Below are 23088 nucleotides of genomic sequence, written 5' to 3'. Positions count from 1 at the left end.
CCCGGCTTTTCTAGGAGGTGGGGGAATTCCCCACCTCCTAGAAAAGCCTGCAGGAGCCGTGCACCCTTTAAAGAGCAAGTGGCTCTTGGGGGCTTTTCCCCAAGGAGGGAGAAGGGACTGACTGGCCGAATCAGTCCCTTCTCCCTCCTAGTCGAAAAGCCCGCAGGAGTCAAGTGGGGCTCCTGTGGGCTTTTGCGGGAGGTGGGGGAATTCCGCCACCTCCCTGCAAAAGCAGGGAGAAGGTCTTGGAGTAGCGCACAGGCTGCGTGCAGCCTGTCCGCTGCTCCCAGAGCTGCGGGGGGGAAATCATATTTTTTTCCTTGATTTCCCCACCTGAAAACTAGGTGCGTCCTATGGGCCGGTGCGTCTTATAGGGCGAGAAATACGGTAGATGACTCTTGGGGTCCCTTCCATCTCTACAATTCTATGATGTGGGTGATTGGAGAGAAAGCAGTTTGGGAGGGAACAACTGTTATTGGAAAATCTGCTAGAGGGAGAAATATTAAGAAGTCCCCTTATTTCTACGCCCACATTCTGTGAAGGAAAAAAAAGGGGAGGACTACACATGGCAGTCTGTCACATTTAGTTTGGCTCTTATTGTGAGGTGTCCAGGTCTGGGTCTGAAGGTAAGAATAATGTTGGCTTAATCAGATTGGGCCTGTGTCCATTACACCAGGATTCCTTAATTCCTGTGATGCCATTACCCCTCAGAATATGTAAAGTGATGATCTTTAGCTACAGTAAATGGGTAATCTATGCTTCTTTTTCTTTAGAGGAATAAAATGTGAAAAATTAAAAGTGTTGCTTTCTGTGTCAATAAGAGGTAAAGAAAGGAATGTGCTATAGTGTGTTCTAAAATATTTTAGCTGAACTCTTAATGCCTGTTTTTCAATGGTTAAAAATAAATATATTTGTATAATGATCATTGTAAAGGCTTCCGAGAACAAAATCCAACTTTCTCTTTTAAAGAAAATATCTATCTGTGGTACATATTCTTGCCTACTGGATTCATCCTTCATGCAATTTCAGTTTATTAAAGAGGTTAAAAATTTACAAAACTCTGATGGGATATGGTTTTAATGCTTCATCACACTACCCATCATTTGCTTTTCAATCTAGATCAGAATGATCTTTCCTACTTCCCTGCAATCACCTACCTGCACAGCTAATATTTTCTGAAAATTCTCATGAGAGGCTGCCTGGAACTTCGCCAGCCCAGCTTGGCTATAGACGGCTCGCTGTTTGAAGTACTCCACCAATACCCTGTGCAGCTTCCTTTGCAGCCGAGAGAGCTAAAAGAGGAAAGGGGAAAAAATAAGTCAGAGTGGGAGAGGAAATTAATGGCAGTGTTCAAGAAGAATGATGGAGGGAAATATAGAAAGCAGTCAATAGCCCATTCTGCACTGTACGGACCTGACAGGAATTTCACAGTCTCTTGATTTTTCAGCCCACTCATGTGCATTCATCAGAAACCAGTCACATCTGGCTGCCAGGATGGGGGGTTAATTTTCTCTAAATGCCTCAGCAGTTTTGTTCTAGCTGAGGCAAACTCTGTGACTGCAAAGCTGATGAGTAAAATATTTCTACTTCACCCAGTTTAACTCAAAACCGATAGCCTCGGGACATATTGAACCTTTCTTAAAAAAATAATCTTTTGAAGCATTTTGAATGGCACATCAGGTCAGGCCAAAGTTTAAAATGCAAGTTTAAGACTTTGATGGACACTGTGGCTCATTTTTCCTTGTAAAGCTTATCATAGCTTGGCAATGTGTGCTCCAGAGCATGACAAAACTAAAGAGAATTAACTTCACCATCAGCAGCTGAGGGAGAACAATAACAGGAAAGAAATTTCCAGATAGAACTCCCTATTAATCTACCTAGCTATAACCATGTGACATGAAAGCATCTAACTGCACTAAATTGCAGTTAAGGCAGCAGCTGAATGTGACACTACCATATCTATATATCTATATCTGCACATGCACATTTACACAGATGTTACAATATACTGTATAAAGAGAATCACAAGTGTGGGCTTACCCTGGTTTTCTTACATATCTTTCTAACTGCAAAAATCACTTTGACAAAGAATATTAAATGAGTTTTAAACGTAACAGCTATTGAAGACACATTATTAACCAATTTCTGTTTATATTACAGTTCTTCTAAATTTGGGAATAAATAAGAAATAAATAAAAAAATCTGGCACAGTAGTTTTACATGCAGCTCAAATGAATGGATGCAAACGTATTACCTTAATAGCTAACATTTAAACCCCCTTCCTTTCTATATCTAGGATAGTAATTAAGTCCATGTGCCCAAAGGGGCTCAGACAACAGCTTCCACACGTGAAACTTCTGAGTCACATTTGAAACACAGGAAAACTTTCAAGAGCATTTTGCAATACGGTAAGGATCTATCAGTTCAAAGAAAAGTAAGAAGTAAAAAGTATCACTGGGCATGCCCAAATCCACAGGAGATACTGGTTGGATCCTGGCCACATTTGTTTGTTGCAGGAGAGGAAAACACTGCTAATGTAGAAAATGGCTAATGGGAACCAATTATATCAAAGAGTTTTTAAAGCTGCATTGCTATTTAGTCATGCTACAGTACTCTCAGTAAACTGTCAGTCACTATTGTCAGTACACAACCTTTCTGAGCATGGTTGTCAACCACATTAAAACAATGGTATAATGTATCTATGGAAGTTTTCAAACCTATTGAGATCAATACCACAATGAATGCATGAATAAAAATGTCTTTATATCAGAGAAAGGAAGCGTTCTTTGGCGACCAATACATTGTACCGTGTCCAAATCTCATTTTCATTTTGTTTCTCAAGGGAGTTGAGAAACACATAATTTCCCCGTCTTCAATACCATCTTTGAAAATCTATACAAAATACCAGCTATAATGCTGAAAATTAATATTTCAATATTTCACATGGGCCTCATTCACATGCAGTGCTAAGCCAAACCATGGTTTTACTGTGAACAGGCAAGTGTGTTGGTGCCTAGAGAGAAAAGTGTGGCTTTTTGCTTGTCTCCTGGCCCTGCTGCTGCAATGCTACCCAGAGCTAAGCTATAGTTTGGCTTTGCATTACATGCAAACCTGGGCTCATGGTTTGTTACCTACAAACAAATCAGAATAAATAAAAAAACAAACCATGGTTGCATCTTGTGTTTGTTTGGGGCAAGACAAACCACAAGACAGAGTTCAAACTTAACACTAAGCCAACCCAATGTCTTACTTCTAGGTTTTTCCAGTTGTTGTGTTTTTTTATTGAATTATTTGACAATTATTACCAATAATAAAAACTCTGATCAAAAAATATTACTTCAAATCATAATGTTATAATACAAATAAGAATAAATAAATAAGAATCAAGACAAAAATACATATTTTCAAAAAAATAATAATTCAAATACTACTTGTATTTTGTATTTTCTTGATAATATTGTATAAAGGGCAATCAGTTTTACCAGAAATTATTTCTATATTTATTAACAATTCTTGCTCTAAAATAAGTCATTATTTTTGCTGTTATAGATAAATCCCAAAATTTGTTAAGCCATTGTTTCCAGGGAGGGAGTATGGCAAATTTCCAGTTTTGAGCCAATAACATATTGGCTCTGATAATTACAGAAGTTTGATGCCAACATGTCATATCTTTGAAACAATTCTGTCTTATATCCACATTCAGAGAAAGTTTATAATATTTTCTTCATAATTTCTCCCTCCTCTCCATGTTTATGTTATTTCCTGGGTCCATCATATGGACTCAAGGGCATCCTGATCAAATTTGCAGATGACACCAAACTGGGAGGGGTGGCTAACACCCCAGAGGACAGGATCACACTTCAAAACGACCTTGACAGATTAGAGAACTGGGCCAAAACAAACAAGATGAACTTTAACAGGGAGAAATGTAAAGTATTGCACTTGGGCAAAAAAAATGAGAGGCACAAATACAAGATGGGTGACACCTGGCTTGAGAGCAGTACATGTGAAAAGGATCTAGGAGTCTTGGTTGACCACAAACTTGACATGAGCCAACAGTGTGACGCGGCAGCTAAAAATGCCAATGCAATTCTGGGCTGCATCAATAGGAGTATAGCATCTAGATCAAGGGAAGTAATAGTGCCACTGTATTCTGCTCTGGTCAGACCTCACCTGGAGTACTGTGTCCAGTTCTGGGCACCACAGTTCAATAAGGACACTGACAAACTGGAACGTGTCCAGAGGAGGGCAACCAAAATGGTCAAAGGTCTGGAAACGATGCCTTATGAGGAACGGCTAAGGGAGCTGGGCATGTTTAGCCTGGAGAAGAGGAGGTTAAGGGGTGATATGATAGCCATGTTCAAATATATAAAAGGATGCCATATAGAGGAGGGAGAAAGGTTGTTTTCTGCTGCTCCAGAGAAGCGGACACAGAGCAATGGATCCAAACTACAAGAAAGAAGATTCCACCTAAACATTAGGAAGAACTTCCTGACAGTAAGAGCTGTTCGACAGTGGAATTTGCTGCCAAGGAGTGTGGTGGAGTCTCCTTCTTTGGAGGTCTTTAAGCTTGACAACCATATGTCAGGAGTGCTCTGATGGTGTTTCCTGCTTGGCAGGGGGTTGGACTCGATGGCCCTTGTGGTCTATTCCAACTCTATGATTCTATGATTCTATATATCCTTTATTTGTTCGAGCCAAGTTTTATGAAATTGCCACATTGGAAGTTGGCATTTTCCACAACAGAACATTTAGCTAATTGGCACCATTTGCTTTAATTGACTAGGCCCAAAGAGCATTTTTAGATGTGCACATAGAGTTAGATTTTTAATGTTGGTTTCCGTTGAAACCAAATCCGTTGAGGATTGTTGAAGAATTAGGGGTTAAAAAACCATGCAGAAAATGTTGATCTTTCTAAATCTGCCCTTTTCTCTCCAAAATAATAATTAAACATATTAGATAATCCTACATGTGCCATATTAATTTAATAATGCAATGAGATGTTGCATACTAAGTAAATGATATAAGCCGTGTCAGTACAATTCATTGTTATAACTCAAACACTGACAAAACAACTCTACAGGTTTTGGCAAGGCAAGCAAGAATGGCAGAATTATGAGCAAAATGTAGCTAATATTTATCTTCTAATACTCCAGGTGCATAGGTAAAAAGATATCTCTTTATTATTAAATCTGTTCCACTTAGAATTGTTGTTAAAGATTTTACAGCTCATTTAAATAAAGCTCTTTTGTCAGCAACCTGCACATACTTTTGTAATGATGAAAAGCCAATGGCAGTAGTGAGGGAAAACAGCATTTTAGTCCCTATAACTGTGGTTGAACTTAGAATGCTTTGAGAAGTGTAGTAATATAAAATAATTATACAACATGAAAAAATACTTTAAGATCTAGAATTTCAGTTTCTTATTATATGATTCAATGCTCTTAAAATCATAAATGAAACTTTAAATGAAAAGGCGACTGCTGACTTGATAAGAAGACTAATTCCTCACCGGGGTGGAGTTTGGTAATATTGCACCCCGAGCAAGGACATTTGGTCCCCCCCCCCCATTTCTTATTTTCACAATAATTCATTTTGGTACAATTGCTTTTTTATGGATCTTCTCAGTAGGTACCTGTATAAAGATAAGTATTACTACTACTACTACTGCTACTTTGTGCCCCTTTGGCTTGGCGCACTGTGTGAGGGAACTGCTCACACCATCCTAAATGTGGTACTGTTCCTCACACTGCCCACACTGTGTGGGTTGATAGTACTGCTGATTAGGTTTTACTTGAATCACAAATGTTTAAATTGTTAAGAGCAGAGTAAGAAAGTGACTGAAGGTACTCCTAGAAAGTAAGGTGGCCAGTTTTGACTTGCCCCATGACCAGCTACACTTCCTTGTTGAAAATCCCATGTTTAGTTCACTGGCATTTATATAAAAAACAAATACAGTTCTAAGAGCTTTCCACCCCCTTTGGTGGATTCAGAAATTTCATTTGAAACGTCATAAGGAATGTGGTTACATGCAAGAAAAATGAGACCAAGGGGGCAAAGCCAAAGGTATTTTCTCCCTCAGTTCTCTCCTCCATGTGTTCATTCCCACCTACACTCAGGCACTGGGTGTCCTATGGGGCTCATACCACTTGTAAAAGGCAGGTCACTTACATAAGGGCATTATTGTTTTCATGGAATATCTGAAATAATTAAATATTGTGAATAATAAGGAAGTGAGAGGATGGTTGCAAATATTAGACTGGTTAATTAATTAATGTCCCTGTGTTACCTGGAATCTGCTTATTTCCCCCCAGCTCTTTGCCAGCAATAGTTTGGACCATGATACATCTATTTACTAAGACTTTAAAGAAACCTGTGTTGGAATCTGCTCTAAAATTAACATAAGCAGAAGAGCCTTGTTCTGTCATGCAAATATATATTTGCTAGTAAATGTCCTATTCAAGTCTCCTTCTTGTTTATCATTATTATCAGGTTCTATCTCTGATACAATTTTGTAAAGATTAAGAGAGTTGGTACACAAAATTTGTTTCAATATAGTTTGTTGTCAAATCTAGCTACTATTATTAAAAATGTATCTTTTATAAAGACTTATCCTATAGCTGTAGGCACTGAAATATACATGAATCTGCAAAAATAACTAGTGCGCCCAGCAACAGATAAGGAATATATTTTATGTTAGTTGGCCAATCTAGCTCAGTATTAACTACATTAACTGGTTGTGCCTCCTCACAATTTTGGACTGGAACTTTTTCTGGTCCAAACAAGCTAGGCCAGGAACTGAACATGGACCTTTGCATACCAAGCAAGTGCTCTAGTACTGGTATAAAACATGCACTGAGATGCTTCATGTGCGAAGTGTAGTCTTTTAGTATGTAATGAATGAGTAATGTAATGACACTGAAACTTCCATTCAGCCCCAGATCTTTGGGAACCTGAAAACAAGAGAGAATAAAATGATAAGTAACAGTGGGGACCAAGTGTAGCTAATGAATAGCTGTTTATCAGTCCTGCAGCCTAGGTGGAGCCTAGGTAGAGTTAGGAATCCCAATATGTGCAGTGATGACAATATACTCCTTTTTCTTTTTACTCGCTAAAATGCTAAGTGGGTCAGAAAGTAAGTGTGCCTTACATCTCAATTTTACAATAATGAAATATCAGAGAAAAATCAGGATTCTATCTCTTATCCCTGGATTAGGACAGAATGAAAATAGAACACAGATGAATAATACAATTTAAACCAGTGACAAATTTAATTTCATTTATATTCATTCCTCCAAAGAAAATTCAGCAGATTTCTTTGTCACGGTCAGCTAATTAGTCTGCAATGGAGAGCAATCATCTATTTAATCTATTCTTATTGTGAGGTACAAGTACTTCCAAAATCAAAATGATAAACATCTCACAGTAGAAAAGAAATTATAATTTAATGCACTGTGGTATCTAATTTTAGGGATGTGTACCATTTACAAAATCAAAATGTGTTAGAAATAAAGCAGGATGTTGAAAATCAATAAGATATTGTAGTAATTAGTTGAACAAATATGGTATTCAATATTATCAAAATCACACCAAAGCACGCAAGACACCGTCTACTCAGGTATTACAATTATATTAACAAGGGAGGTTAAATTTAGCAAAATTATGTCTTAAAAACAATGATGTATATATTCACAGATATTAAATTGACAGCTAAACAACAATAATTTACTTCTATTTTATAGACAAACAGAACAGAGGTACGTAACTACATACACAAAAAGCCACATGTGTACATCCTACATGTATACAAATGCACATCCTCCCTTGAATGATTTCTTGTGGAGTTAATCTGGTTCATTATTTTGATATCTGTCCAAACTCCAAATATGACAAAAAGATACAATGACTAAGAAGCCTTTAATATTGATATCCATTTCCCAAGAATTCTCAGTTTTGTGCATTCCCAAACTTATTTGATGCTCACTCTAACATCTGTTCAGGGACAGATTTAGGGGATTGCAACCAGTTTGGTTGCACTGGGTGTGGAGCCTTGGGGTGTTGCAACTATGATGTAAAATGGAAGGCAAGAGGAGGGAGCACTGAATTTTGGTGTTGTGCAGGCTGCCACTGAAATTTGAGACCGCAAGGTCCGCCACTGATTTGTTCCAACTGTAGGGATCCCAGACTTGGTATTATGACAGAAAGAAAGAGGTCAAGAAAACCATAATAATGTTTCCTTACATAGAGACATTTCCTCGGCCCTCCTTTCCACACTGAGACTCTTGCAGTTCTACTTTTCAACCAGGCATGGCACTAGGATTGCACAGCTGTCCATGAAAGAGCAGGTCAGTTCTGTGTCCAGGGCAGCAGTCTACCACCACTGGCAGAGGAATGGGAGTGCGGAGGGAGCAGACCGCCCCAGTGCCATTGCGGCAGCCCTCCTGGACATGCGTTGCCTACCCCCCCCCATGCGCCAGGCGCCACGTCCCCACAGTGTGTTATGCCCCCAGAATGCGCGCCATGCCCCTGCGGGCAGCGTACCACGCCCCCCAGGATGCACATCATGCCCCCCAGGCGCATGTCCCCGGGGGCACCAGCCCCACCCCGCCTGCTCTCTGCCCCCGGTAGCAGAGCAAGCAGCTTGACCACTGTCTACCAGCTCCACCTGGTACGCAGGCTGAGACCCTACCTGCCTGCAGACTGTCTCTTCAGAGTGGTGCATGCTCTAGTTATCTCCCGCTTGGACTACTGCAATGCGCTCTATGTGGGGCTACCTTTGAAGGTGACTCGGAAACTGCAATTAATCCAGAATGCGGCAGCTAGACTGGTGACTGAGAGTGGCCGCCGGGACCATATAACACCGGTCCTGAGAGATCTGCATTGGCTCTCAGTACGTTTTCGAGCACAATTCAAAGTGTTGGTGCTGACCTTTAAAGTCCTAAGCGGCCTCAGTCCTGTATACCTGAAGGAGTGGCTCCACACCCATCGTTCAGCCCAGACACTGAGATCCAGCGCTGAGGGCCTTCTGGCGGTTCCCTCATTGCGAGAAGTGAGGTTACAGGGAACTAGACAGAGGGCCTTCTCATTAGTGGGGCCTGCCCTCCCATCAGATGTCAAGGTAATAAGCAACCATCTTGCTTTTAAAAGACATCTGAAGGCAGCCCTGTTTAGGGAGGTTTTTAATGTTTAATGCTGTATTGTGTTTTAATATTCGGTTGGGAGCCGCCCAGAGTGGCTGGGGAAACAAAGCCAGATGGGCAGGGTATAAACAAACAAACTATTATTATTATTATTATTATTATTATTATTATTATTATTATTAACAACTTAGTGTGTAAATGAAGATCAATAAGAATAAGTCCAGTTAAACCCTTCTACATGCTTCAGTGTAGCTGATCATGAGGTTTTGGTACAATATCTGTGGGATCTGGCAGGCATTCATAAGACTATTCTTGAATTGCCTCACATGTTCTTGTCAGACACAACTGAGAAGTTATTTATGGGTGGGTATCTATGGCCTTTCTGGGAACTTTCCTGTGAGTGTCCTATCCATACCTCTTCTGTTCATCACATATTGGGCTGCTGGGCAGGATGATGCAGAGATATTCCATTAATAATAGCTAATAGTGCTATTTCACCCCTTTTAATTCAAACCTAGTTCCTTCAGTCTGGTGCTTACTCAGAGTGTAGCCCAGATATTATTGACATCCCTGGGTTTAAGAAGTATTTAGGAAGGCTGGAGGTTTAGGAAGTAGATGAGGATAATGGCATTGAAGGGTTGTCATCCTCAGAGTCAATTAAGCAGTTTCACCTACTTCCTCCACCACTCAACATAGGCGTATAAACCTGGCAGCAGGTGGACTGTCTTAATGGAACTCCTGTGTCAAAAGGGTTCTTCCTTCAAACTTAGAATTCAGGTAGGCTGTGGAAGGAGGAGGAAACAGCACATTACTCATGTCCTCCGTCACAGTGATACCCTTACAGAACTCATCCGAGTGGAGAATGGGAAGTTGTTTTCTTTGCCTGTCATTGGCTCTGGCTCCACCTACTGTTGATATCCTTGTCTTCTGCCCTACTGGTCTCAATGGGCACCAGCCATCACTGGTAACACAGCTTTTGGTTTGAAATACATTGCTTCAGAAATACATTGCTTGGTCATTCTTAGCTTTTATGCTTCTAAACATTTAGATAGTTCATTACTCTACATACTCATATCCTCCGTCTTTCCATATGGCTTTCTGAATATTCTTAAAACTCTGATGGTTTTTTGTGATTGCTTCCAATCTTCCCTTAATATATCCTCGTTTTGCATTTTTCTAAAACACAATTTCCCCCTGACACCAGTGCTTCCTTCCTTCTGACAAGTTCGTATAGTAGATCACAATTCTATTTTCATGCTAATCTGTAGGTTGTATAGCACTGACAGAAGATCATGGATTAATCTCATTTTATAAATGTTCCCTTCTAATAGATTACATTCTTTTCCAAACCGAAAACTCTTATTTTAAAGCTAAATAAATCCATAGTGATAGAGTTTCCGGTTATATATAATATCAGCTTGCTGGAATCGTAACCAGCCATATTTCGGTTTCTAGGTGAATGCAATTCCTAATGTAAATTTCTAAAAACATATTGGGTTGAATTCAATGCCATGTTCTTACAACTATTCCATCTGCACAAGCATTTCAGCTTGCCAGTTGGAAAAATACTCCCTCTCCCCTTCACTCATGCTGTTCAGGGGGTTCTCCTGACCTCCCAGAGACAATTTCAGAGTAGAGGTGCACAGAGAAATAGAAGAGGGGAAGCCCCATTGCGCAAGAAGTCCTTGGGCAAGGCTTCCATTGACAGGGCTGGTTATGTAAATCCTGCCTAATACAGTATAGTCATAATCTGGGGACAAATAAAACAATAAAGAACAAACAAGCAACAAGCACATTTATTGTTTTTAGTTAGATGAATAAAATAAAATGATATGATATGATAGGAAGTCATGTTGTACTTTTTATTACAATACTGTATTTCAAGGATTACCAACTAGTAATCCTTGAGGATTACCGATGAGTAATTACCAATGAGGCCCTTGGGCCAAGTCTGTGTTCTAAAGGGAACAGTTTTGTCCTCACATTGAAACAAGAGGAAAAAATGGGTGTGGAGGAATGTAGCAATAGGGTTTGGCAATATCTGAGGGAATGGAATTTGGAGATTTAGCCCAACATCCTTTCTATCCTTTCACAATGTGGCCTTCTACCATAATCAGTTGTTGACTAGGGTTGTATTTTAAGAAGTTATCAATCTTATACATGTCAACAAAGCCTTAGGATGCATCCCTATACCATATTAGGAAGTAATCCTAATTTTGGCTGGGAGCAGCAGGGTGGAATGGCAGAGTCACGGCCACATCTGAACCAGCACTACTTACACTGGCCACGGTGCAAGGAAGGGGTTTGTATGTGTGTGTCCCATATTTTGTGCACGAGCTCCAGGCTGGTGCAACTGAGAAACTTGGATTAGGCACATCACCAGTGGCTGGAATGCCTTACGATCATCCGGCCCAGTTGCGCTCCTTGCAACAAAATACCCCATGGGGCGTTCTGCTGGTAACCACTGATGGGGATGCCATCAGCATTAGTTTCCACCTTCCCACACTTTCAGCAGGCTCTGCAGGGACCTTTGTGGCAGTTGAAGCAAAGTCTTGCAGGCAAAGTCTGGTGTAGCCCAATGGAACTGGGCAGAGGGACACCACCACTTGGGGGTTGATTGCTCTGTTAAAGTTAAGGGTACCCCTGACAGTTAGGTCTAGTCGCGGATGACTCTGGGGTTGCGTAGTCATCTTGCTCTATAGGCTGCGGGAGCTGGCGTTTGTCCGCAGACAGCTTCTGGGTCATGTGGCCAGCATGACTAAGCCACTTCTGGCGAACCTCAGCAGTGCATGGAAAGGCTGTTTACCTTCCCGCTGGTGCGGTACCTATTTATCTACTTGCACTTTGATGTGCTTTTGAACTGCTAGGTGGGCAGGAGCTGGAACCGAACAGGAGCTCACCCTGTCGCAGAGATTTGAACCGCCAATCTTCTGATCGGCAAGCCCTAGACTCAGTGTAGACCACAGCGCCACCCGCGTCCCCGATTGCTCTGTTATGTGGGAGTAATCCCAGTGAATCATCCTTTGGGTTGGATTGTTAGTCAGCGAATTTATAGCATTCAGTTAAAACATGCAGACCATAGCAGCTATTTATTTCAGTTGATAAGACTTCAGCTGATAAGGGTTCAAGACAGAAAGCATAGATTTAAACAATTATAGAAGAAGAAGAGGAGGAGGAGGAGTTTGGATTTGATATCCCGCCTTTCACTCCCTTTAAGGAGTCTCAAAGCGGCTAACATTCTCCTTTCCCTTCCTCCCCCACAACAAACACTCTGTGAGGTGAGTGGGGCTGAGAGACTTCAAAGAAGTGGGGCTGGCCCAAGGTCACCCAGCAGCTGCATGTGGAGGAGCGGAGACGCGAACTCGGTTCCCCAGACTATGAGACTACCGCTCTTAACCACTACACTACACTGGCTCTCTTATATATATTATTACATGGTTAATTGCTGAAAATCCACAGTCCAATACACATGCACAGTTATCAACCAAGAAGCTTTCCTACAATATTTCTAAGTACCTGGCACTTCACACTGAAGTATTTTGGCAATCTTCTGCCACATACTTATCTATTTTCTTTTTCCCTGTTGTTCTGTTCCTTGTCCATCATGTAGCTAAAATGAATTTCACAAATAGGTGTAGCTGAATCTAAGGTACACTTTACAAAATGTATTACGAAGTATAAAATTGAATTATTTGATTACAGTCAAATTTTATTTATCTACCACGTTTTCTACAAATACATTGCGTGCAAAGCAGTTCACAGATGATAACTTGAGTACAACAAACACCATAGCCATGCCAAATGAAAGCAATACACTATAATATACCACAGACATTTCAACATATAAAAGGTTTAAATGAGCATGAAACATACCAACAGATCTGTTAATAATATCCAGTAGCACTATACTCCTATTAAGCAATTCATTTAGCAGTTCACATTAAGAGGCCTAACAATAAGAGAGTTTGCTCGTGTCCAGCGGGCAGCTAGGATTTAAGGGCTTCTCATATTACTTCCAGAGAGCAACAGATGATAGGGGCAGTGGCAACAGGTCTGGCATCAGCTCCTAGGTTGGCACGAGGATACTGGTGTCCTCTGGGACCAACTCTGGCTGCTGCAGAATCCTTTCTTATTAATCAGGGGACAGCTGGCCAGAATTTTATATGGTTACATATGTTCATTTTATTATTCATTTTACTTCAGGAATATATCCCCCCCCCCCACGCAATACATGGTGTTTATTTTCAAGTAAATGTGTTTAGTATCAGAGCAGCAGAAGCAAGCCCCATTTTATTCTTGTAAGCATAGTGGAGCTACGATTTAATTGAGTTCAAAATGTGAAAACAAAGCATACTCAGAATATTTTTATTTTTAATCAGAGCTGATAAATACCTTTTGTTTTTGTTTTAACATAATCAGGATTGTAGAAGCTATTGTAAAGCAATGGGTGGTAGTGGAGCAGCAGGAGGAGAGAAATTTTAGTTGTATGCTTCACAACTGAAATACACATGGCTGTCTAACGGGGCCCCTCTCACGAAACTACCCAACACAGGACCTAAAATTACCTAGCTGCACTACTGCTCACACCAAACTAGCAAGAGGAAAACTAACAAATCTGGACTATCCTTAGCAGCAGCCTCCAGCCAAGCATATTATATCACTATGCACAATTAAAGGCTTCATTTTTCCCCAGATAAGACTTGCCCCCCCCCTGAAATCCCAACCTCTAGACACCCCCCGCAAGGCATGACAGCAAGGCACTTCAGACAGCCCATCCTCCGACCATCAGAATTCAATTTTCTGAGGCGAGCAAGGGCCTCCTCACCCTCTTGCAGACAAGAAACGTTGGTTTGTGTGTGTGTGTGTGTTTACAAATTGTGAAACAAATCGAAGACAACCCGTGTTGGTACAATACGAATAACAGAATCATAGAGTTGGAAGGGACCCTGATAATCTTCTAGTCCAACCCCCTGCCGTGCAGGAATATGCAGCTTTCCCAGACAGGGATCGAACCTGAAACCTTGGCATTTTAGCTGTTGTGCTTTGCAACATCAAGAGCTTAATGTGGTCAGGCTCCCCCTCCCCCCACCCAACTGAAGGGTGAGCTGCGCTGTCTGAGGAGGAAACAGAGGTCCAGAATTTTCTACTGTGAAGAAGTTAGACCCACTTCACCCTGGAAATTCAAGGGGCATGAGAGGTATGTGTGGGCAGAAACAAAGGAGCTGTCTTTCAGCTGAGGATTTCCCTGCTCCCTTCTCGGAACTCACAAAAATCTGAGGAGAATGTTTCTGTTTAAGGAGCTGCCTCTTGATTCCCAAAACCCTTGGGAGTGTTTCTGAGGGCAACAGCAGAAAAACCTGTTGGATCCTCTAGAGGGCCACAGTTCCTTGAATAAAAAATACCACAAAGCATTTCCTCATGAGATGTTCCAAACGTTTTCCTCAGATAGCCATGTAAGAGCATTGTTTCCTGGCATTTTGGTTCCAAAACCTATAGATAAATCTGAAAAATGAGCAGGAGCTAGTTCTGTTCATTGGCTGAATATAACCAAACCGTTTATTTATTATATTTACCGGTATACCCCACTTTTCCTCCAAGGAGCTTAAGGTGGCATACACGGTTCTCTTTCTCCCCATTTTATTTTCACAAGGGCCCTGTGAGGTATAATAATATAATATAATATAATATAATATAATATAATATAATATAATATAATATAATATAATATAATATAATATAATATAATATAATATAATATAATATAATATAATATAATATAATTTATTTATTATACCGCCCTATACCGCCCGCCCCCCCGACTGCAGGGCGGTTATAGGTAGCTTTGGCTGAGAGGCTGTGACTGGCCCAAGGTACCCAGTGAGTTTCATGGCCAAGTGGGGCTTCACACGTCCACGTCCAACACTCTAACACTACACCACATTAGCTAAACAGTTGCTTATTGTGGAATTATGTTCCCCATTTATTTCCCTTCTGGCAAGTTCCATTTAACAACACAACACAAGTCTGAAAAGTCAGTCAGTCAGTCTAAAGTTTTGGGTTTTTTATCACAGTTTTAATCTTAATCCTTCTTCCTTTTTATACCTATCTTCATTATTGTAGATACATTTTCAGAGAAAAGATGGTGACAAAACGAAAGAGCTTTAAAGTGGTCAGGAATAAGAACAAATGTTTTGAGAATGCTTATATGTGATTGCATAAAATTAATAACACTGGGGGGGGGGAGCAGCACTGCCACAGAACTGTAGATGGTTAAAGCTTGGTTTTATTTTTGTGGATTGCCTATGCAGCTGGATTGGTAGATTGTGTCATGGTCCAAAAACTGCTCTGGATGACTTCATATGCTTGTCACTCTCATAACTGTTCTGGTGTGACTCAAAACTTTTATGACAGTGACTATGCCAGCCAATATTTTATGCTGTCCTCTTTGGTTTGGCTTTCATTACCCCAACCTGTCTTTAAAACCTAGGGGGCTGGAGGTACTTCTGTGTCCACAAACATTCTGGGGGTGACTGATGTATGTCTATTCAGTCTTTTCAGTTGACATTTGTGGTTTCCAATTTATTGCTCTTCTCTTCCCCTCTTCATCTATGTAGGAAGCTTAATCGCATTCAAGTGAGTTTTTAAAGACTTCAGTGGTTGGTCGGATTGCTAAACTGCATCTGGAAGGAGGATTGTGACTCCTTGGTCACTGCAGACACATGTGCTGCACCTTCTCCTGTCTTTGTCCAGTAATGATCATAAAGGGAGAAAGGTCAATCAATGAAACAATGGAGACAAGTTTTTCCCCATTTGGCGCCCTCAGTTGTGCAGACACATCTAGTGGCTTGTGAAGTCACAAGCAGATGACAATTGCCCTGTGAAGGCCTCTAGATGTCTCTCTACAAGCAATGAGTATAAATCAGGCAAGCCAGACACTGCTGTTTCCTTAACTGACCTTCCTGACTAATCTCTCTGTCCTTCAACCACAGTGAAAGTGTAGTGTGCACCTCTGAAGCGACAGCAGCATGCTTTTAAAGATGCAACCTCCTCCCTGGTTTGCAACTTGGCAACAGTAGTGGTTGGCAACTGCTTGAACTATCCAAGGCAAAATGGGTATCAGTTAAACCAGGAGATTTATTGATGAAACGAAATAATTTCAGTCATATCAAACTAAAGCGTTAAGTTGTATACTAGCTACCTAACATCCTAATGCACAGTTGGTAACAGAAGGAGCTGTGGCACAGGAGTTTTCTGCAGGTGAGGAGGAAGAAGAACATGAAAGGTTCACAATTCCCATTGTTTCCAAAAGTCCTTTCCTACTTTCACTGCTCTTAGGGGTAGGATAGCCCATGTTTAGTAGTGGTTCCCATGCTTTGAAGGCAAGAGATTCCAGGTTCAATACCCAACATCTCCAGCTGGAGCTGAGAAATACCACTGTTTAACACCTTGGAGAGATGCTGCAAGTTAGTGTAGGTGATACTTAAGGTGGACAAATAATCTGGTTCAGTATAAGATAGCATAGTGATGTAGGAAGACAACATAGGTTCCTATTTTACTTTCCTGGGTCTCTATGTTAGCTTCAGAGGCCACAAGCGGCATCAAAGCCCTTCTGCAGCTTATGCCTCAGGGGGAAAAAATACAGTATCTTAGGTGGAAACAGAATTCAGCCCAAGCAGACTCCAGACCTGGCAAGGAACAAACCTCCAGGTTATTGATCCCCTAATCTGAATTATCAGATTAGTCTTGTCTATGTCTACTTCCCCTCTACTACTTGTTGTATGAGCCCTTAAGTCCAACCCGAGCTAAGACAGCAGATCCTTCCCTGATGACACGTTTGCACTCAAGCAGAGGCTCCATTCAGGCTCCTTTAACAGGCATTCAGCAGAAAACATCATTGATATAATATGTGTTGATATTGTTGTGCATGCTATCCCCATCCCAATGCCCCTAATATGGAAAAAAATATGTTTAGTAAACTAAAAATATGTTTTGCATCCATTATGGATTAAATTGCTGGCTCATTGGGAAAACACAGACGTGGCCCTCATCTGATGAAAGCACATAGTTCAATTCATTTTTTTTTTTAATCTGACAGGTTTTCAACTCTTTCTTTTAATATTTTACAAGAGCTGTTTGACAATGGGCTCCTGATCAGAACTGCTGTATAAATGCCAAAATCTCAAAGGGAAACATGATTCCAATATAAAGTATTCCCTCTAGGACCCCTGGCAGACACAAAAGGGAGAATAATTTCTTGATGTATAGAGGCACTGTCACCATTGTCAAAGAAAGCTAGCGCAACAAGTGAACCACAAATATAGCAATGTGCTTCCTCCTTATCAAAACAGCTGCAGTTTCATCTGAGCAACGGAAATCTGGTACAATCATTCATGATAGGATGGCTAAAAGATACAATATTTCTCTCTCTCTCTCTCTCTCTCTCTCTCTCTGCATTTGAAATGAATTCCTACACTTATTCAGGACATCTATAAAAAGCCTGCATAGCACTGTATATAAAAACAATCTGCAAAAACATACAGAAGTATTTCTACCAAATCAACAAAATATACAAATATCCAATACTAAACAGTTCAGAGTAAACCTGTAAAACAAACCAAGTCATAAATGTATGGTCTTGTTTTTCTTCTTAAGAAATAATTTTAGGGTATTCATAATTGTTTCTTCAAGTCCATGTTAAATCAGAAAAAGCTATAGTAAAGTAGGTTTACTATAATTTATATCAATAATTACAATTAGGAATTAAGGCCAATATTTGATGCTGTTCTCATCTTTTAACCACTTACTGGAATAGAGTTTGTAGCTGTGAGAAGTATGTGTTTTAAACTGTATAATGCTTATGCTAGAATAGTTAGACAAAAAGAAAAAGCTATAATGTATAGACTTAGAATTACTTTTCCTTTGAATGATTAGTGCTGACAATCCTGGCTATGAACTGGAAGAAAGCCTCACTGAATTCAGTGGTACTGACTTCTGAGTAGACAACCAGAGGATCAACCTGTAAATCAAACATCTCTAATTGTCTTAGCAGATTATAATACTGTTTCTTAATTTTGAATTGAAATATACTGGTATAATTTTAAGACCTACACCCTCATTTACTAAATGCTCTTTTTCTTTGGCGATCACTCGTAGCCAAGTAAGATTGTCTTTCATGAACAGGTCTTAACAGTGAGTCCATAAGTGAGTGTGGAGACCAATTCTGGACCCACACGTCCTTCAAGTGGGGACATAGGTTTCCGGGCAGGAGTTGATCATGGTGAGGGTTTGCCAAATGTGCCTTCACCTTAGCACAGTTATCCCTTTAGCCCTGAATCTGAGCGTCTTCAAAGTCCAAGGCACCTTTCGTAAAGGCAGTTCTCCAACTGGAGTACTAGAAGGCCAGTGTTTCCCAATTGTTGGTGTTTCTACTACATTTTTAAAGATTTGCCTTGGGAGAGTCTTTAAACCTCATTTGTTGACCACCAGCATTACGCTTTCCATTTTTAAGTTCGGAATAGAGTAGTTGCTTTGGAAGACGAAAATCAGGCATCCAAACATCTTGCCCAATCCAACAAACTTGATGTTGAAGAATTGAGGCTTTGACACTGGTGATCTTTGCGTCTTCCAGTACACTGGCAATTAAATACACTCCCATGTTTTGCTTAGAGCCGCAATCCTTTATATTTAATTGGGAGTAAGTCCCATTGAACTCAATGGGCTTTACTTCTCAGATATGCATAGGACTGTGTTTAATCTCTCTGAAATCAAATGTGGACATCTTTTAATGAGGATGTTACATATTGATGGCTCAAATAAGTTGAATGGGGCTTAGGCATGCTGAATACATGTCACAAATTCAAAGATTCAAGCATGAAAGTCCTTTCCTTAACTTGTTTTCAAGCATCATCCTTTCTTCCTGCAATAAGTAAAGCAAAGCTACAGAAACTGCGACCATTTGCATCTAAGGAAGAGATGTTTTGCTTTGGTGATATAGTTAATGAGTCTAAAAATATTCAGTATAATAATTCTGTCAAAGCCCCCACAGTCTCCTCAATGAGCAGAAGCCTGCAGGATTCCAATGGGGAGCCAAGTAATGAGCTCTCAGCATTCGCTTCTACACCGTCCAGGCGAAATATACTTGGGCCTCTATGGTTCCACATCATTAGCAACATGAAACAAAGACACATGCTTGACTTTAATAAGTGACTAAAGTTGCTGGGTTATTAGGCTGTTACTGCACATAAACTCTATTTCAGTATGACAAACCAGTTCCTTGCAAACAAAGGAGAGAGGAGGGAAAGGAAAGAGAGCTTTTGCAAACAGCATTTGGTATAATTTAGTCTGTAAACAATTGAACAAGTCTTGGAAGATGACACAAGAAGTGATGGGTTCCTGACACAGAATCTCATGGGTATGTCACAGACTGCTGTGGTCTCACTGCAGGAGAGGATGGCTATGGTGGGCTGCAGTGATCAGACTATAGGCATATATGACTGAGTTTTAGCTGATAATCTTGCAAGACAGGAAGTGAACAAGCTCATCCCCACTGGGAAAGTTTTAGACATGATTAGCTTGAGCATGACCAAATAGGTCAATGTTATGATACTGTGTTTTCAGCAAAAATAAATTAAATTAAATTAAATTAAAAGAAGAAATGCATGTGATTTGTTTTTACTTCCCCTCACGCCTATACTATATTGGAATATACTGATTTTTCCGTTTAGAAGAATTAAACTATTGTTATTATTACTATTAATTACCTGCCCTTCACCTTTAAGGTTCCAGGGCAGTTGAACAGCATTAAAAACAATATTAAAAACAGTTTAAAGCAACTTATAATCACAAAAATAAAATAATAACATTGAGTTAAATTTTATGATCTCTTAGTATTCTCTGTTGTTTTGTCCATGGAATTTCTTGGCAGGGATACTGGAGTAGCTTGCCCCTTCCTGCTCCAGGTGGATTTTAAGCAAGGTTATGCTTAAAATTCTACAAGACAGGCTTAAGCAGTATGTGGACTGAGAACTCCCAGAAGTGCAAGCTGGATTTTGAAGGGGCAGAGGAACCAGAGACCAAATTGCAAACATGCCCTGGATTATGGAGAAAGCTAGAGAGTTCCAGAAAAATATCTACTTCTGCTTCATCGACTGCGCAAAAGCATTTGACTGTGTCGACCACAGCAAACTATGGCAAGTTCTTAAAGAAATGGGAGTGCCTGATCACCTCATCTGTCTCCTGAGAAATCTCTATGTGGGACAAGAAGCTACAGTTAGCGCTGGATATGGAACAACAGATTGGTTCAAAATTGGGAAAGGATTACGACAAGGCTGTATATTGCCTCCCTGCTTATTTAACTTATATGCAGAATTCATCATGCGAAAGGCTGGACTGGATGAATCCCAAGCCGGAATTAAGATTGCCAGAAGAAATATCAACAACCTCAGATATGCAGATGACACAACTTTGATGGCAGAAAGTGAGGAAGAATTAAAGATGAGGGTGAAAGAGGAGAGTGCAAAATATGGTCTGAAGCTCAACATCAAAAAAACTAAGATCATGGCCACTGGTCCCATCACCTCCTGGCAAACAGAAGGGGAAGAAATGGAGGCAATGAGAGATCCATGATCACTGCAGATGGTGACAGTAGTCACAAAATTAAAAGACGCCTGCTTCTTGGGAGAAAAGCAATGACAAACCTAGACAGCATCTTAAAAAGCAGAGACATCACCTTGCCAACAAAGATCCATATAGTTAAAGCTATGGTTTTCCCAGTAGTGATGTATGGAAGTGAGAGCTGGACCATAAAGAAGGCTGATCACCGAAGAATTGATGCTTTTGAATTATGGTGCTGGAGGAGACTCTTGAGAGTCCCATGGACTGCAAGAAGATCAAACCTATCCATTCTTAAGGAAATCAGCTCAGAGTGCTCACTGGAAGGACAAAGCTGAGGCTCCAATATTTTGGCCACCTCATGAAAAGAGAAGACTCCCTGGAAAAGACCCTGATATTGGGAAAGATTGAGGGCACAAGGAGAAGGGGACGACAGAGGGCGGGATGGTTGGACAGTGTTCTCGAAGCTACTAACATGAGTTTGACCAAACTGCGGGAGGCAGTGGAAGACAGAAGTGCCTGGCGAGCTCTGGTCTATGGGGTCACGAAGAGTGGGACACAACTAAATGACTAAACAACAACAAACAGTATTCTCCGTATTTCAGTTTTTAATTTATTATACTAAAGTGTAGATATTTGGCTTTTATAGCAGTTCTAAAATATAGAAACAGAAGAACTACTACCGTATTACCATGATTAATATTTGATGGAAATAGGATTTATTTAGCAAAGTTTTTTTCAGAGTGCTTATTTACACTACCAACAAATCCTTCTGCACTTGTAGTCCTAGTTCTGCTGGATCTCTCAGTGGCCTTTGATACCACCAACCATAACATCCTTCTGGACTGTCTAGAGGAGCTGGGGGCACTCTTATACAGTGGTTCTGCTCCTTCCTCCTGGGCCGTGTCCAGAAGGATGTTATGGTCCATGGTATCAAAGGCTGCTGAGAGATCTACATCTACATGAAGCTACTGGGAGAGATCATCAGGGAGTTTGGGCTGGGTGTTCATCAGTATGTGGATGATACCCAGCTCTACCTCTCTTTTAAATCAGAACCAGTGAAGGCAGTGAAGGTCCTGTGTGAGTGCCTGGAGGCAGTTGGAGGATGGTTGGTGGTTAGCAGATTGAGGTTGAATCCTGACAAGACAAAAGTAGTGTTTTGGGGGGACAGGGGGTGGGCGGGGGTGGGGGACTCCCTGGTCCTGAATGGGGAAACTGTGCCCCTGAAGGAGCAGGTGTACAGCCTGGAAGTCATTTTGGACTCACAGCTGTCCTTGGAGGTGCAGATCAATTCTGTGTCCAGGGCAGCTGTCTACCAGCTCCATCTGGTACGCAGGCTGAGACCCTACCTGCCCGTGGACTGTCTCGCCAGACAGCTTTTGGGTCACTGCAGGAAGGAGATAGGAAAGGAGTACCAAGTCAGAAAAGCAGCTTATAAATTTAAGGCTCACTTTTGATTGGTTTCACCTTTAGTAGAATTGTGGTGGCCAAGTAATGTCTGAACCGCCCCTAAACCAAGTTTACATAATTTTAAAAAACAGAAGTTAGATAGCCATGTATAATGACACACCAGAGACTTCATAAACCTTGTATATTTGGGCATCCCTGGGACTGTAAAAATAAGAGCTTGAAGCAACAATAAGTGGCTGGACTATATCCAAAATAGGCCCGATCACCAAGTGTGATTTCTCCATAAAGTAAGTATATTGAGAAGGGCTGTGTTTTGTCAAAATCACATAGAATATTTTTGAAATGCAGGTCTATTGGCAACTTATGACACTTCACTAAATGCTACGTACTAAAATTTAAGTTACACTCCTGTTACTAAGTGTATTCTCCTGTTACTAAGACTGGCTTTCAGATCATGCAGGTAAATTGCCTTGAAACAGAGTATCTATTTATGTCTCCATGCACAATATTAAGAGGAGAAAGAAAAAAATATTTATTATGAAACCTACTCCAAGGTATTATAGTTATGTTTTTAAAAAAGAAAAGGCTGAAGCAAGCAATGCAGAATAGGAAAGACAATAGTTTCAAAATTGTGGAAAATCAAAGTAGACTTGAATTTATGCAAAGCTTACTCTTCAAACAAATGTCTTCTAGTGAAGACTCACAAAATGTTTCAACAGCAATAGCTGAGATGGACTCTGTGCTGTAATAATTTCGATACACTTGACTAATGCAGTTATTTTCAATGAGGTTGGCACAATGCCCATAGCTGTGAGCAAACAAATACAGCAAGAAAACCAGTTTAGTATCTTCCATTAATGCAACATGGTTTTGCTCTGTCCAGGGGTATTTCTTGGCCACTCTGTTTTGTTTTGCACTGATAAATTGG

At 40.5% G+C, this 23088-nt stretch overlaps 1 protein-coding gene across 10 annotated transcripts in view; it reads right to left on the bottom strand.

Annotated features, from left to right (window-relative positions):
• Nucleotides 1-23088, bottom strand: part of CCDC178 (coiled-coil domain containing 178) — a 136723-nt gene that overhangs the window by 10823 nt on the left and 102812 nt on the right. For all 10 annotated transcript variants that reach the window (XM_083517739.1, XM_083517748.1, XM_083517745.1 and 7 more), the window contains one exon: nt 1158-1292. In XM_083517739.1, coding sequence (XP_083373865.1) covers nt 1158-1292 — 135 coding nt within the window. The remainder of the gene's footprint in view (nt 1-1157; nt 1293-23088) is intronic.

This window comes from Podarcis liolepis (genome assembly GCF_965112155.1).
Source record: "Podarcis liolepis genome assembly, chromosome: 8".
NCBI classification, from domain to species: Eukaryota; Metazoa; Chordata; class Lepidosauria; order Squamata; family Lacertidae; genus Podarcis; species Podarcis liolepis.
Note: the sequence above shows the minus strand (reverse complement) of the source record. Positions and strands in the feature narration are given on the sequence as shown.